Raw genomic sequence first — 17,040 nt, forward strand, 5'->3', positions numbered from 1 at the left:
ACTTCTTTATACTCAAAACTAATTGTTTTTTTGGTTCTCTCATTGTATGTATTAAAAGTTACTTGAGTGTAACTTTCTTAAGATGAAATAAGAAGCCACAAAAAATTAGAAGTTAATACCACCTTCAACATGTTCTGCCTTTTTTCTGCCATGAATGAGAGAGTTAAAAAGTGGTATATTTACTCTTTTTAGATTTTACTTACCCAGGAAACATAGTACTATTAAATTGGTGAAGGAGATAATTAAGAAACACGAAATAATTAATTGTTAGCTACGTTTATGAACAAAACTTTCGGCAATAAGGAAACAGAACTTTAAGCATTGATATGTGATATCACTCCAAGAGGGGAACGTCTAAGCTACTTATTTAGAGATAAACCCACCAATTATTAAGCGTTGATATAATTAGTAGTGGTCAAATATCATCATTAATTAACATCTCTCTGTGCTATCTAATTAATTAGTATCTCCCATTAAATACACGTTTTTGATTCAGCATACTTCTCATAATGATTTATAGTTATAATTTGTAAATTGATTTAGTTAGTTATATCTTTTTCTAGGCTATAATGGAAAGTGATGTCTAAAGCTGGGATAAAATACTTTTTGGTTTATTGAAATATTTGGAAATTTAGTTCTAATTATGGCTAATACAAATTTAATTTGCTTTAGTCCCCATATTTATCAAAACTGTTTTAGCTTTATCCTTTTCAAAAACTGAAAACAGGTTTTTTTCTTTATAAATTCTATATATATATATATATATATATATATATATATATATATATATATATATATATATATATATTAAATCTACTTGTTTCAAAAAAAAATACATTTTATCTTTCAAAACATGTATTCTCATTTAGAGGAATCGATTTCTTATAAAAATAGTTAGATAATTTATAAACACAGTGTTTTCCTTCGTAAAATATAGTTATTGTCTTATTTATTTATTTATTTATATATTTCTAAGACCACATATATTTAAATAAAATTATTTGACGGAAGAACACTCAAAACAAGATGGAGCTAACTTTTTTTATACACAAGAATTAAATCTTAAACTTTATTAAAATAAATTAAAGAAACAGCACCTAAATTCAATAATCCCTCACTTACTGGTTTTACTTTTTTCTTTGGACTGTTCAAAAAATGTTTAAAACAAAATTTTCTAATGACTTGATTGTTAAATTTGTTTTCAACTACAAATTATATTGACGAAATTATCAGATATTTTAAATGTTAAATAACATTTATACCTTTAAAATATTTATTTATTACAATTTTTATTTATAAAAAAAATAGTTATCATATAGTGAGGATACATATGAAACTATTACTAACATCTAAATTTATTTTTAATATATGTAGAGTTTTGATTTTAGAAAGGTGGCAGTAATGAACTACTAACTACTGCTCAAAGTTATTATATAAGGGAGAGGAAGGACACATGTTCAGCATGTACATCACACCGTGTATGCATTTGTAGCTGCCAAGTTTGTTACATTATTATTCGTAATTGTAGGTGGCATAGTTAGATGCAGTTGCAAATTTCAAAGAAAGATTCAGATTATAATAATAATAATCATTGTTTTGATTCGTTATCGTTGAAACGCATTTTCAAATCTGGTGCATAACATCACCCTCTCACCCCTCGCTCATACTCACTTCATTCATCACTCTCAAACAAAAAAGCAAAATGCAGAAAACCACGCCGCTACGAAGCCCTCACACTTCCACCTCCGATCTCCTCACATGGTCCGAGCAACCTCCGCCGCAATTCTCCCGTGCCGCCACCGCCTCCGGCCACCGCTCTCGCCAGGTCACTACTGTTACTGACTCTGTTTTTTTTTTTGAAAAATTTGTTTGAGCATCGCTTTGGTTTGTTCAACTCAATCTGTCGTGAAAGATATATAATGTGCTTTGTTTGTTTGTTCTTCAATTCGCTAACCGTATTTTAGCCTTCCGATAAAATCGGGGAAGTTCTCCGCGGAAGCCAGCTCAGGGATGAAGAAGCACAGAGTCTAGCCAAAAAGTAATACTATCATCTTTTTTGTTTTTTGTTTTTCAATTATATTCCAGTGTTGGTAAGTGTGCATTCAGATCTGCTATTTGTTTCGCTGTGTTTTTTCATGATATTTTTTTTAATTGGTTAGTTTCGTGATCCGATTCACTGTTTATTTACGTTGCTTGAGCTTTTATTTTTGCGGGGACGATCTGTTGGTGATCTTGAAACATAATGCGGTTTTTCCATTACTAGTAGTTTGTGTCGAATATTTTTTTTCCACTCTTTTTATGTTTCCTTTGTTATGAAGAGAGGAAAAAGTATGTATTATGATTTTACACTCAGTCTCTCATGTTATGAAATTTGTGTAAAATTATAAATTAGAAACAAGACATTATTAAAAATTTTAATATGAAAAATTATATTTTTTTTTCTTAAAAATAGTAAAACAAAATTAAAAAATTATAGTAAAATAGAATCTCAAATAAATTACGTATATTTTAATATTTGAAACAGAAATACCTATTTATCTCGGTAAGATATAGTGTATATACACACACCATATAATATCTATATCATAAGGCGACTTTAAATTGAATTAGTGAATAATTAGAAAAGAAAAATTTACGGTGATAACCTACACATTTTTTATAATTATTTTTAAATTCATTATTGTCACAGCATAATTAGTTATAGTGTATATTTTATAGACTTTTTCATATATAATAATACATTAATGAATAAAATTATTATTATTATTATTGTTGTTGTTTATGTTTTTTAAATTAAATTATTTCTTTTCTATTTATTATTGATTTATTCTGCATCAGAATAACCTTTTTTTTTCTCTTCCACTGTTTCCACTTCTCTCCTCCAACCCTTGCTGGGAACATATCGAAAAACTTATCATTGGTCTCCTGCATTCAATTGTTTTAAAATTCTCAGACTTTTAATGATAGCAATCTACACCAAATAATTTTTGTATGCTTAAATCATGATTGATTAGTTAATTATTAAAGGACCTTTTATTAGTAGCATAATTCTGAATCCTCTCACAAAAATTGTTTATATATTATTTTTGGACTCAAATTTCAACCAGATTATTAAATACTATTTCTTATTTTATAAAATCAATAAATATATTTTTTAAATCACCTTCAATCATATTTATTGGGTTTAGTATCAATGTGTAAACATAAAATATTTTAAAATAATACAATTAACTGAAATTAAGGTATATAAAATTTATTTATATTTAAGTCACTAAATATAACTTTTTTGTTTACGTATTGCTGAGAAGAAATATTTTATATGATAAATATGGATGTTTGTTTTGATTTCAAAACATTGAATGCGTTTTTTTTTGTTCAACACATTTTTTTTTTCATTATTAAAGTAGTTTTTTGGAAATATTTATTATTGTTCTTATTCTTAACCTATCATCTTTACACAATTGGGTGCAGTGACTACGGACTATTGCTAGTCTTTTCCAGTATGATGCCGCCTGCATATCAGATACCAAAATTTATTTTTAATATATGAATTTAATAATAGAACAAAATTTTGACTCCATACATTGTCAATTAAAAATCATTTTGGATATATTTTTAAAACAAGTATTATAAAAATTAATAAACTTCCAACATAACTATTTGCAAAAAGAATGATAATGTAAATTATATTATGAACGTATTTTAATTAATTTCTTTCTTTAAAAGTCTATTTATAATATAGGATGATATACAATTGATTAATAGTGAGAATCTTTAAAATAACGAACTTAAACTCCAGAATGTTTTTTTACCTGTTATGTTCAAAGGTTCGTGTCATATATAATATATAATTTTGTTGTCAAATATATCTTTCCATGTTTCCGCTGTTAAATGATTAGTTGTTAAACTGTATAGCTGCCCCGGAATGGACAGTTGCTTCTTTCCGTTATTAGTTGATCGGTTTATCATTTTGCTCTGTTGTGATTATAACTACCTTCAATAGACTTATTTTTCTGCTTATAGCTATATCGCAGTTTTTATAAAGAGGCTTCCCGCCCAATGAATGAAGTCAAGTTCCATCTCCTCCACCCTATATTTTTTTATTTTTCTCTTTTGTAACATGGTATCAGAGTAATCCAATCTCTTGGTCTTGTTGTTTTCCTTATCTTCTTCTTGATACTCAGGAAACTATGCTCCAGATATAAGATGAAAGAGATGACTGGAAGTGGTATATTTTCTGGTGATACTGAAAATACCACATCAGAAGCCAAGTCTGCAAATTCAGAAAACAGAACAAGCATACGGGTATATGAGGTATGCAAAACGAGATTTCATCATTTGAAAGATTGTTTTTTCAAATACGAACTCATTGTGTTGATAGTATTCTTGTTTTATTTCCCTGCAATTGCATTTCAGCAAGCAATGAATAGAATCAGTCAGATATCATTCAGCACCGAAGGAAACGTTTCTCCTAAGATACCAACCTCTATACCAGAGATAGCAAAGCAGCGTGAACTTAGTGGAACATATCAAAGTGAATCAGAAACGAAGACACAGAAGAACATATCAAGTGCCAAGACCAAGGAGCTCAGCGGAAGTGATATATTTGCCCCTCCTCCTGAAATTCTGCCTCGTTCCCCGGGTGCTGGACGCACTTTGGAATCAAAACAAAGTAAAGACACGAGAGAACCTGTTCCACGAAAAGTGCGCGCTTCGGCGCAAGTTTCTAATGTAAGTGTCTTTAGCTTATGGGCCTTTACCCTAGTCCATATGATTATTTTCTGACCCTAGTTTGCTTATTGTTGTAGGGTGGAGGTGTCCAAAGAAATTTCTTATTCGGTGAAGAGGCAGTTAAGAAGACATCAAGGAAAATACACGAGCAGAAGTTCGCAGAGCTGACGGGCAATAATATTTTCAAGGGAGACGTTCCTGCAGGATCACAAGAGAAAACTTCGAGCAGAGCTAAACTCAGAGAATTGGCTGGGAATAACATATTTGCTGATGGAAAGGCAGAAAACAGAGACCATATACGAGGCGCCCGTAGACCCCCCGGTGGAGGAAGCAGCATCTCGCTGTTTTAAATTGGTTATCTAAATTCGTCCCCATTGTGTGTGTTCTCTAGATTCCCCGAGTTCTCAAAATTGTATATTTATGGTATAACCCCCGACACAGAATAATTAGCGTTACCATAATGGGTGCAAATGTTTAATTATGTTGATGTTGATAAACACAATATTGATAAATAAAATTATTAAGTTTTTTTTTTAAATAAGAATTTTTTACAGTACATCTGGTTTATGCATTTCATGATATAATTGTTGAGATATGATATTGAGAAGTTAACAATTACAGTTGCTTTTATGCTCCGTATGTAGACCAACATAGAGTGAAGTGTGATAATATGTTGTAGAAAAAGATGCAATCGATATTTTATTATTAAAAGGGTACAGCTCTATATGTCATGAATTTCCGACATTCAAAACATATTATTTTAAAAACATCAGGATAGTTTATGCCCTCTCATAAGCAGTATTAACATAAAGACGCCGAATTCCCCCGTCCAGATATATTAACAACAATATCGCATTTATGATTAGAGAAAAAAGAAAAAAATCTAACCAGCAATTCCATGAGAACTGAACAGAGTAAGAGATAACTCTTAATCATCGTGTCCAGCCAGTGCAAGGAGAAATTTCTTATAGTCTCCAGAAGTGTCATTGGCTATTGCACGGTCTAGAGGAACGCTATTTCTTCTTTGGTATTCCTCACCAATTCGCTGCAAATCAACCTCGGCTCTGGTTGCCACCACTCTAGTAAGGGCCCATTCATCAGTTCCCAGTCTATTTATAGCAAGCCTCAAGACTTTCGCAAAATATTTCTCAGGGAATGTCAAACACTTAGTGGCACCCCTCAAAAATTTCAGATATTCATCTTTTGGATCAGCTTTCAGATCCTGCAGACATAAGCCGATTGTTAATTCAACAATAAGTCACTGGTTAATCTTATAATAATCACTTAATGGCAATTTCTATCTTGTCTTTATATATTTTCGTTTTTGGATCAGCTTTCAGATCCTGCAGACATAAGCCGATTGTTAATTCAACAATAAGTCACTGGTTAATCTTATAATAATCACTTAATGGCAATTTCTATCTTGTCTTTATATATTTTCGTTTTGAAGTAATCCCAGAATAGTCATCTACTACATAAAATTATAACAGGAAATCATGTTTCTTAAAGTGAACAGTGACATTATCGACAACAAAAGTTCAGCACTGCAGTTGATACTAGAAGCGATTAATACTCGGCCAGGTTGTCTATACCTTGTTTATGGCATTCCCGAACTCATCTTTGTAGTGATTCAGAGTTGCTGCTAACTGTGCTCTACTCCTTGTTGACAAAATCCTGATCAGTTCTTCATCATTGTAGGCCTTCTTTGAAATCTTCTCATGAAGCAGTTTAGCCTCAGATTTTGCCAGTGGCATGCTCACCTCCTCCCCCTCATAACGGTATGTGCTCACAAGAGGAACCAATAGCTGTTATTATCAAAAACAAAGTTTCATCAGGTAATGGGAAAAAAAATGTCTGAAAAGAATTGTTAGACCCCGTGCATGTCTCGAATCGCTTATTTTTTAAAGTTCACTAAGTAACGTAGAAGAAGTTATGTTTGGACGTAAAAAATGGGGATTAGCTTTTAAATAAAACAAGACTGAATGGTTATATCCATATTCTAAAGGGGCACGTACTCATTATTTGGACGTAAATCTGGGACACGTTTCCTAAACAAAGGTTCTTTTTTAAATACAAAAGGCTTATTTATCTTAGAAAAAACTGATTGATGAAGAAACGATATCTACCAAAGGCAACTTTTCCTATCAAGAGATAAACACGTAGATTAGAAAGTTACCTTGCGTATGTCTCCAGAAGTATAATAGGCAATATCTTCTTCAATGGACTTTTTGAAGCGGGATTGATATGCTTGCTTAGCTTTGAGGAGATCAATTGAAGATCTAGTGGTAGCAATTTCCAAAAGGACCCAATGACTGAAAGTCAACTTCTTAGTGGCTTCATTAGCTAAAAAGGCATCACGCTCAGCAGGATCCAGTGTCCACAACAGCACAACCCGCTTTTATATTCACAACATCAAACATTAGACAACAAACTAACTTCATAACAGCAACTATCAATTTCCTTAAATCAAGGTTAACCGCATACATGAAGAATGATGAAAATTGAAATGTTGATAAAAATGGTAAAATTGAAAGTTATGAAATGGGCGTCAGATTATTAATTACCTAAAGAAACAAAACATCAAGAGATTTAAACTGACCTCGAAATCACTTGAAAGTTCTTTGTCTAGATCTTTAAGAAGATCTTCTCCATAGGCTACATTATAAGCTTCACGAATCAACTTACGCTGAACTGCATTTCTATGTCCCAGGATTGATATTATCAATGCTTCATTCGTTCCCCAACCTGCAAAGATATGTCACAGTGACAACTGGATAGGCAATGAAAACAAACTTGCAAAATGAGAGAATAAAAATGCCTCATGCCACGATAAAACAAAGGAACACAGTAAATTCCCTGATTTGTTTTAACACCTCCGAATAATTCAAATTTCCAATTTCACAATGTATTCATTTTCTGTAATAGTAATCTGCACTGCACTTATGTTACTGTGAATGAACACATACACAGACACAGGTACAAAAACTATTTTCTTTTTTTATCAGCACAAAAACTAAAAAAACTACTTACATTTACACAGGTAGCTCATTACTTATTATTAAGGCTGTGTCAAACATTTGTATGAAACCGTTCCATTTCACTCTTAGAAACACAAGCGTGGACACCATCGGCAACCAAACCAAATCTGAATGATCATCATTCGCTACGGTCAAATTTTCAACGTATTCACGCGGTTAGCAAATTGTAACCGTTGGATGAAGATCAAAAGGCTTGTATTTTATATTTAAATGGAACTTAAAACATTTATGATTTGAGACCAGAGTTGTCTGATATTCATCCAAATATCCAATCAACGGTCAAAGTTTGCTGACTGCAATGCATGTGTGAAAAACATGACAGCACGAAAGCTGTTCCAGCATTCATTCATTCATTCACTCACTCGTGCATCAAGAAGCAAAAATAATTAACAGTGACTCCATAAACCAAATACAAAAACACAGCACTCTAAAATTCAAACATAAAACATGTAAAATTTGATCAGAACAGAAGCGTTACGATTAACACTTGATAGATAATAAACCGAACAGAGTCAGATCACGAACACGCAAACCACTTGAATCCGGAGGAGATGTAGATCGAAAAAATGTTAAGCAGAGCGATGATCCATTAACAAAATGAAAATCAATGAAATAAAATAAATAAATAAATAAGCGAATGTAACCTTGAAAAGCTTTTCGCAATTGCTCACTGTCTTCCGATGGAGCAGGAAAATTAGGAGGAACCTTCAACGTCGCCATTTTCGCTCACGATCTCTGTCCCCAAGACAATGCGATATGATGCTGAAAATTGAGAGGAATATGAGGAGTTGTTACCTTCATTTATACCAAGAGAGAGCACGAAACTATTGGCTTTTGTAATACCTCAGACAACACATTGTCATTGGAAAATAAATTAATTTACTTGATTCTTTTTAAAATATTAATATATCAAATTAGCATTTGGCTTTATAATTCTTTCTTTGGTATTTATTGATATAGATAACACATACTTATAATATTTAATATAAATAAAAATATATATAAAATATTTTATAGAAATAATTAGCATTTATTTTCTAAAATGTGTCTTATAATAAGAATAAAAGGGATACTATTTTAATACCATATTAATTGTTTTTTAAACAAAATATTGAAAATCCTGACTATTTCTTTATTACATCTTTTTATTCGTGAATTAGTATTAAATATCTATTAACTTTATTAATGAATAATTTATGAGGGATTTCATAAGGGTAACACCCAACTTAGTAAGATTTACTTAATTAATTTAAAACATTACATAGTTCACAAAAAGTAACTTAAACTTCAATTTAATTCATAATAATTCATCAATTAGGATAATTTATACAATATGCAAAATATATACATAAGGGAGATACAATATGCAAAATATATACATAAGGGAACTACTTACAACCATCACTTCAATTTAATTCATAAGAATTCATCAACTAGGAGGATTCATATTAGGAGTGGCAATGTGGGTCGATTCGGCCTGTTTAGGCCCGACTCGCATTTGACTCGCACAATACGGACCGTCTCGTCCTGCGTTGTATCTTAATTGTGAGCTGAAAAGTTTGATTCATCCTGCATAAGTGCGGGCCCATGGGTTTGCGGTCCAGATTGCTTTTTTTTTTTAATTCTTATAATAAAACTTTCAATGTTGAAAAATTTGGGAAACCTTAAGAAATTCACGAAATTAAGTAAAGACTTTTGGAAGTTTGATGATAAATTGATAATTCAACATTTTTAGCATATTTATATTCGTACTACGACATACAAAATGTATTATTTAAATTTTAACACATTAAAAAATACATAATACTTGTTTTTTCTAGTTATACAAGAATTTGGAACTTTAATGCAAAAGTCCATCAAAAAAAGTAAAAAAAGTAAGGTTAAATTACTCTTTTAGTCCCTCTATTTGTCAAGTAATATCAGTTTGGTTCTCAAGTTTTTCATTATCCCAATTTGGTCATCGTTTTCTTAAAAATGATTCAATTTGGTCATTGCCGTTATTTTTTACCAGACAATGTTCAAGTCAACGCCATGTGTTAATTTCTGGTTTTTTTTTTACACATGTCATTTCACAGTTGTGCCACGTGTCATTTTGGTCTCTATATTTGTTTTTAATTTCAATTTAGTCCCAATTTTTGTAAAAATTAAGCAATATTGTCCCTTCTTAAATTGACACTCAATTTAATTTTTTTATAAATCCTGTGATGTTATTCTTAATAAAATTGACATTTTTATTAAATATTTGTGAAAATATTTTTAAACAAGTTTTTTTTTAGTTTTATTATTAAACAGAGTTAAACCTCAAACTTAATTTCAAAAATTAACAATTTTGTCATCATATATAAAGGCACCAAGTGTATCATATTATACAAACTTAGTGAAGATTAAAAATCAAATAACTTGTCACAGATAAGTTTAGGAACTAAATTTCAAGTTCAAAACAAAATCAAAGTCTAATGTTTTGTATAGAATTTAAAGTTAATTTAAAATATTTAATAAAAATGTTAATTTTAGTGAGAATATCACCATAAGATTTATAAAAAAGTAAATTGAGTGTCAATTTAAAGACGGACAATATTACTTCATTTTACAAAAATTGGGACTAAATTAAAACTAAAAACAAATATAAGGACCAAATTGAGTCATTTTGACACATGGCACAACTGTGAAGTGACACGTGTAAAATTTTTAAAAAGAATTAAAAAAAAAACAGAAATTGACACGTGGCGTTGACTTTAACACCGTCTAGTCAAACTAATGGTAATGACTAAATTGAATCATTTTTAAGAAAATGAGGACCAAATTGAGACAACAAAAAACTTGAGAACCAAAATAATATTACTTGACAAATAGAGGGACCAAACGATTAATTTAATCAAAAAGTAACTAATATACACAAGTACATCTTTTTTTTTATGCAGGCTTGCAGGCCGCGTACTTCTGCGGGTGTAGGCCTGCAGGTTCACCACCCTGGCCCGCCCAGCGTAATTTTTGCGGGCCTGTGGGCCAGCCTGACGGGCCAGGCCCATATTGCATCCCTAATCTATACAATACACAACCTAAGCGAACTACTCTCTCTTGACAACCATCAATAGACATATTGCTTTACAACTCTCCCATTTGAACTATCATTTGCTCACTATAACATAATTATTGCAATTCATATTATTAAAATTAAAACATGGTATAATCAAATTATTTTCTTTCACATCAATTATCAATTAAATATAAACAAAGTATGGCTAAAATGGCTACAAGGTTGGATAATCTCCCTTTCACACAGTATAACATGGTAAATTCTATATTTGGAAGTTTGGTCAAGCACTAAAATTCTACTATAGAACCTCTTTCAACTCTCTCAACTAGACATTTTTCTCTATATGAGTATGATTCTAGCAGAGTCAAAATAATCTCCTTAAATCCCCCTCAATACACCACCTAACATAGGTTCAATATGGTATTTCCTTATTGGAAATCTCTACATTATCCTCGTTTAAACAATCAAACATAAACAAATTCTCAATGCAATTCCATAATATATAGTTCATACAATACATTTAAATTTTCAATCATCACTTAAACTCAATTTAAACATGTCATACTTAGATATTTTGAAAAAATAAAATAAACATTCAATTTGAAAATTCCCTTACTCATTGAGTGACACCATGACTCGCCCAACGAGTGGGTACGACAAGAAATTTGCCCAAAATTTGCTCAACGAGTATGTCTGTCGCGAATAAGCCACTAAAAGAAATTTATTCTCCAATCTCGCTCGACTAGTCTTATCTCGCCAAGCAAGAGAAATAACAGAGTCTTGCTTCTCTGACTTTCATAAACACTTTTTACTTAGGAAGTAGATCCCTCACCCAACAAATGAGACTTCTCATACCTTTTTGACTTGGTAAATTACGCAAACATAAAGCCAAAAAATTAAAGATAAACTAACCTCCCGCCATTATCATTGTCACAAGAATCCTTTTAATTTCAAACCCTCACTCTCATAAACTCTAATGCTATAGTATACAATATATCATAGAAAAGAGTTTGATTACCAAAATCGCAAAACACCTGTAAAAATTATAGAGTTATGCGTATCACAATAATTGCTATGATAAATTGTTGCAAATTTGGTGGGATTATAATAAATCTACTGAATTGGGATGTCACAAAAGTTATTGTTGAAATCTGATTAACATCTCATGATATTGTCTTATAAATTTTTATGTGTTTTAACCTAATTTTAATATACTTTTTAAGATATATAATCTATATATATATATATATATATATATATATATAATTTAATATTTTGTGTCCACATTTTATAATTTTAATTATAATTTTTATAATATAATTATTTATTAAATTTTTGAAAATTAGCAATTACTTATACATCTTTTCTCTAAAACTGTTTATCTTTCTTTTTTCTTATTTATAAATAAATATTTAATTATTTATAATAAAAAAGTATTTTCATTTTTGTCATGTTAATTATTCTTTTTTTAAAATTTAAATAATTATTTATAATAAAAAAATTGGATTAAATATGTTATTGGTTCTTCAAGTTTTAATAAATTTGGAATTAGTCACTCTTCAAAACTTTCGACTAATTTAATCATTCATCTCTAAGAATGCATGAATTTAGTCATTTTAACCAAATTTTATTAAGTTCATATGACGTTTGAAACATATTTCATGGTAGTATTTGAATTGTTTACACCGTTTGACACATTTTTACTTCAAGTTTTAATGAAATTTGGAATTAGTCACTCTTCAAAACTTTCGACTAATTTAATCATTCATCTCTAAGAATGCATGAATTTAGTCATTTTAACCAAATTTTATTAAGTTCATATGACATTTGAAGCATATTTCATGGTAGTATTTGAATTGTTTACACCGTTTGACACATTTTTACTTCAATGTTAACTCAAATATCATCATAAAATGCGTTTAAAATGTCAAATAAACTTAACAAAATTTGATAAAAAGGACTAAATCAACGCATTTCTAAAGATGAAGGACTAAATTAATATAAAATTTCGAAGAGAGACTAATTTCAAAATTCACTAAAACTTGGGGAACCAAAAACATATTTAACCCTAAAAAAAATATGCAATATTATTTATAATTAAATTTATTTTAATATCTATAATTATTTACACTTTATGTTTTTCAATTTTACTCTTTTAATTTCTATTTTTAAAATTTAAAATATTTATAGATATTTAAAATTATATGCACAAGCGCAAGAGAGTGCATTTACGCTGGTTATAAATAATTGTGTTTATAATTATAATAAAGTTGTTTAAAACAATTTTTTTTAACTTTTGGTCATTTTTGTTCAATCATATCAATGTTATTTGTGGTACATGGTGATAACTGAAAAGGATAAGAATCAAATATTGAATTATTATAGCGGTTATTTTTTAATCTAAATATAAATAAGGTCATATTTTATTTGACACTGTAATGATTACTAGTATTTTTAAATAAATACAATTTGTATCTACTACTACTTTAAACCTTTAAACGTGCCCATATCTTTTAGTAGGAATAGGGTTTCAAAATTCTGATTTTTGTCATAGCGGCTCCTTGAGCGGTACACTTAGCTTGGCTTCACCCATCCTAGACGAAGTCACAGGTAAAATTGTTATTCTCGTTTTCGTACTGCTCCTTCCCTTTCGTTCCCTTTGTCTAATTTGACAACCGAATTGAAGGATGATATAGTATATATGCCTATTTGGTTGTGAAATCCACAAAGTGTGTTTTAATCGATCCTAAACATTGCCAATTTTTTCAAGGTTTTTTTGTCAAATTTGTCTCACAGCAAATGCCCAATATTGCTGTGAAAATTGGTATAGGAAACCAATGATGTAATTTTTGAAACATTAGTTGAAGAAATTTTAATCGTGTCTCTGCTGCATTAGAGGGAATGATAATGATTTTGTAACATTGTGTCAGACTAAATTCAAGATCGATTCGAGCTATCTTTTATTTTCACAATATGATGTAGTCAGGGACTTGTATCCTCTTCCCCTAAATCTCGTTTGTCCTTCCTTTTGAATGCAGGGATGACAAAGATGGACAAGAATAGGAAAAAATCTAGAGGACATAGTTCTCGAGAGCCTACGGATATGCAGGACCAAGAGATGGATATAAGGAAGATTATGAAAGATGTTGAAAATTTTAGTAATGTTCATTTTCCTTCTCATTTTTATTTTCTTTTCCTTTTACTTAAATCTTGTCTGTATCTTCTCTTTGAATCTGCTTTCTGTTGTTGATGCGTATTGAATATTTAATCCAATAGAAAACACTGGATTATGAAAAGTTAATGACTATGTTCTTGCTTATTAGGATAATATTTATATTTTTATATAGTTAGATTGCAGTTCTTTACTCTGCTCTGATGCTGCTGCGCAATGCATACTTTGTTGCTGAACTCTTTGATTTTAAAGCACTGTATCAATTTGTAGGCTGACACTGATCTCATAGTTTAGAATCTTAGTGTCATTTGAACAGGTGACATTGTATTGTTGAAGGAAATTATGTATTGTGATTGTATGCTTCAATTAGTATTTGGTTTGTGGATTTGGAAGTTCGTGGAAGAGTATGTAACTTTTAAAAATTCTTAATTTTGTTACTCAAGGAATTAACTTTCATGGGAATTCATATCTTCTTCCTTCTGGTCTGTTCTGCTTTCCGTGTAAAGACTCCTCTTTTTTTGTGCAAAACATAAGTTATTCTTAGTTGAAACTATTCAACCTAAACTTTTGATTTAGGATACGTGACAGAGGGTTCAATTTCTCTTGTAACATGTAGGCCAGGGCTGCATGTAACTTAATGACTAAATCTTCTTTATCCAGGATGATTTAGAGGATTGAATTGCATAGTTGATAGCCAGTTGTATAAGTGTTATTGAGGATAGTCATTGTTTATGGAATATAAGGACGCTTCTTAGAAAATGTTTGTTCCTTTATTTTAATTTTGAGTGGATGGAGCTGAAAATTTATGGTAACCATGCCCAGTTCACCTGGTGTTTTCTTCCTTTCCATTATGTCCAGATGGTGCAGCTACTTCTCATAATGGCTGCTAATTATCGTATTTTGCAGGTTACTCACATATGACATGGAAAGAACGCAAGAAGATTGAAGATAGAAAAATTGTTTCTCTTTGTGGAAAGGTGAAGAATATTTTTATATTCTATTTTGATCATCATGTGCCAATGCAAATACTATTACAAGATTCTCTGGAAACAAAATTCTTATGTTTATCATATATAGGCCCCCAAGAATCAGAGATTACCTTTAAGTGTGGCTCGACCAATGATGAAGAAACAAAAAGAGAGGGAGCAAAAAATGCTCCAAGAGGTAATTAGTTTCTATCATTCCCCACTTTTATTTTGTGCCCTATTGTGATTTTTTGTTGGTCTCTTACTAACATTTTTCATGTATGATATGTACCACTGACTTTTAGCGTTTGATTATGGGACAATTTGGGGGAAAGCTTGGTGGTAGCAGTAAAAGATCAGCTGTAAAGCACAAGCCAGAAAACAAGGGTTTGAAGTTGAGTGAAGGTCATTTTAGAAATGGCATACTCAACGTGAAGCATTTGTTGAATTCAGCACCATCAAGAGATCGTGAAACTGGAACATGGAAAGGTAAAGGTGGTAACAAGAAACAGGGTAATAAAGGTGCCGGTAAGAAGCAGCGTTCAGCAAATCCTTTTTGATTAAGGTTATAAATCTAACATGGTCCTGGTGTAAGCCTTTGCATAGTACACTAGAATAGAACAGAACAGTGCAACATGACAATGATGTCTTGTGTTGTAATTTAAAACTGAATAACATCTTGTGTCTTGTTTTCCGTTTTTGTGCTTATCTTCCATGAAGTACTATGAAATATAATATTAAGAACAGATAATAGCTGTTTTTTCCTTACATTTTATACTTCTCATAGTTGTACCATATTATTATTATTATTTTTTTATTGTTGTTATGATTTCAAGTTCATTGAGCCATTGTTAAGGTCAATAATCTTATTTGAAGTATTGATCATTTGAAATTTGTAACTTTTTCACAGTTTTGTTGTTAAAAGGCTTTGGAGAGTTGGAGGAGAAAGTTTATTTAAATTACCTTTTAATGTTGACTATTATGCAATGTGGAATTATTGAGTATATTAAAATAAAGGGTTAAATATGTTTTTTTTCTTCAAGTTTCAGTGAAATTTGTAATTAGTCTCTTTTCGAAACTTTAGACCAATTTAGTTCTTCATTTTTAAAAATATGTGAATTTAGTTCTTTTAATCAAATTTTGTCAAATTTATGTGACATTTCAAACGTGATTTACGATAATATTTGAGCTAATATTAAAGAAAAAAAATATGTTAAAAGGTGTAAACATTTCAAATATTACCATGAAATGCGCTTGAAACGTGAAATAAATTTAACAAAATTTGGTTAAAAAGACTAAATTTATGCATTTCTAAAGATAAGTGACTAAAGTGGTATAAAGTTTCAAAGAGGGACTAATTTCAAATTTCGGTGAAACTTAAGAAAATAAAAACATATTTAACCTTAAAATAAAATTTATAATGGAAATCTAAAGAGAGTAAAGGGTTACTCTCTTGAATCACTTTTCACTTTTTTTTTCTCCAATTGAGGATAAGAAGATGAGGTTGATTTTTGAAATCACTTTTCCATTTTTTTTTTTGAGGATGAAGGTTTGTCTTTAGAGCTTGTTTTTTTGTTTTCGTAGATAGAGTGAAATTGTATTAATTGGTGGGAACGTTTAGGTCTCGATTTAAGGGTGAAGAGTTGTGCATCATCATAATTTTGGAAAACATGTTCAGGAAATTTTGCCATTATATAAGATATTACTCAATCATGACCATATACAGAAGATAAAGTCCATAAATAATTAAACGAATTCCCTGTACTATGAAGGGATTCCAATACATATTTATTTTCTAGTTTTATTTTTTAAATAATCATTTTTTAATTAAAATAATTACTTTATTAATTTTATCCTTTAAGTGTAGTTTTTAAAATTAATAGTTTTTATTTGATCGTTTATCAAGTTGAACCTTTTTCTAAAATTAAAATAAAATTGTAAAATTATTTATATTTACTTTCATAATTATAATCTTCTATTATATATAAAAAGATGTATTATTTTGATATCTATAGTTGTTTTCTAATTTGATCATCTATAACTATATATCTAACTATATATAAATATATATAAAAATGATTTCCTTTACAATTTCTT

General features: G+C 30.0%; 3 protein-coding genes across 3 annotated transcripts; 2 read left to right on the forward strand and 1 right to left on the reverse strand.

The window, feature by feature from the left end:
* The first annotated feature begins 1,463 nt into the window (after positions 1 to 1,463).
* LOC114177254 lies at positions 1,464 to 5,269 on the forward strand. Its single transcript, XM_028062527.1, has 5 exons — positions 1,464 to 1,825; positions 1,965 to 2,038; positions 4,185 to 4,314; positions 4,417 to 4,731; positions 4,809 to 5,269. Exons 1-5 carry the CDS (start codon positions 1,703 to 1,705, stop codon positions 5,079 to 5,081), a joined length of 915 nt encoding a protein of 304 aa, XP_027918328.1. The 5' UTR covers positions 1,464 to 1,702; the 3' UTR covers positions 5,082 to 5,269.
* A 188-nt stretch (positions 5,270 to 5,457) lies between these two features.
* On the reverse strand, positions 5,458 to 8,578 carry LOC114177382 (annexin D2). The gene is made up of 5 exons (XM_028062700.1): positions 8,414 to 8,578; positions 7,331 to 7,476; positions 6,908 to 7,126; positions 6,324 to 6,536; positions 5,458 to 5,953 (listed from the first exon to the last, which is right to left on the reverse strand). The coding sequence occupies exons 1-5, from the start codon at positions 8,487 to 8,489 to the stop codon at positions 5,660 to 5,662; spliced, it is 948 nt and encodes a 315-aa protein (XP_027918501.1). The 5' UTR covers positions 8,490 to 8,578; the 3' UTR covers positions 5,458 to 5,659.
* A 5,085-nt stretch (positions 8,579 to 13,663) lies between these two features.
* LOC114176313 lies at positions 13,664 to 15,713 on the forward strand. Its single transcript, XM_028061311.1, has 4 exons — positions 13,664 to 13,964; positions 14,885 to 14,955; positions 15,056 to 15,142; positions 15,249 to 15,713. The coding sequence occupies exons 1-4, from the start codon at positions 13,847 to 13,849 to the stop codon at positions 15,501 to 15,503; spliced, it is 531 nt and encodes a 176-aa protein (XP_027917112.1). The 5' UTR covers positions 13,664 to 13,846; the 3' UTR covers positions 15,504 to 15,713.
* Positions 15,714 to 17,040: the final 1,327 nt, after the last annotated feature.

Source organism: Vigna unguiculata, chromosome 3 (genome assembly GCF_004118075.2).
Source record: "Vigna unguiculata cultivar IT97K-499-35 chromosome 3, ASM411807v1, whole genome shotgun sequence".
Classification (NCBI taxonomy): domain Eukaryota; kingdom Viridiplantae; phylum Streptophyta; class Magnoliopsida; order Fabales; family Fabaceae; genus Vigna; species Vigna unguiculata.

What these genes read in the sequence shown, in the direction of transcription:
- LOC114177382 (XM_028062700.1), bottom strand. Translation starts at nt 8,489, where the DNA reads ATGGCGACGTTGAAGGTTCCTCCTAATTTTCCTGCTCCATCGGAAGAC. An exon ending in CTTCTGGAGACATACGCAAG is followed by an intron (nt 6,537 to 6,907) that starts GTAACTTTCTAA and finishes TGATAATAACAG; the next exon opens with CTATTGGTTCCTCTTGTGAG. An exon ending in TCGGGAATGCCATAAACAAG is followed by an intron (nt 5,954 to 6,323) that starts GTATAGACAACC and finishes TTATGTCTGCAG; the next exon opens with GATCTGAAAGCTGATCCAAA.
- LOC114177254 (XM_028062527.1), top strand. Translation starts at nt 1,703, where the DNA reads ATGCAGAAAACCACGCCGCTACGAAGCCCTCACACTTCCACCTCCGAT. An exon ending in CAAGCATACGGGTATATGAG is followed by an intron (nt 4,315 to 4,416) that starts GTATGCAAAACG and finishes ATTGCATTTCAG; the next exon opens with CAAGCAATGAATAGAATCAG. An exon ending in CTTCGGCGCAAGTTTCTAAT is followed by an intron (nt 4,732 to 4,808) that starts GTAAGTGTCTTT and finishes TTATTGTTGTAG; the next exon opens with GGTGGAGGTGTCCAAAGAAA.
- LOC114176313 (XM_028061311.1), top strand. Translation starts at nt 13,847, where the DNA reads ATGACAAAGATGGACAAGAATAGGAAAAAATCTAGAGGACATAGTTCT. An exon ending in GAAAGATGTTGAAAATTTTA is followed by an intron (nt 13,965 to 14,884) that starts GTAATGTTCATT and finishes CGTATTTTGCAG; the next exon opens with GTTACTCACATATGACATGG. An exon ending in AGCAAAAAATGCTCCAAGAG is followed by an intron (nt 15,143 to 15,248) that starts GTAATTAGTTTC and finishes ACTGACTTTTAG; the next exon opens with CGTTTGATTATGGGACAATT.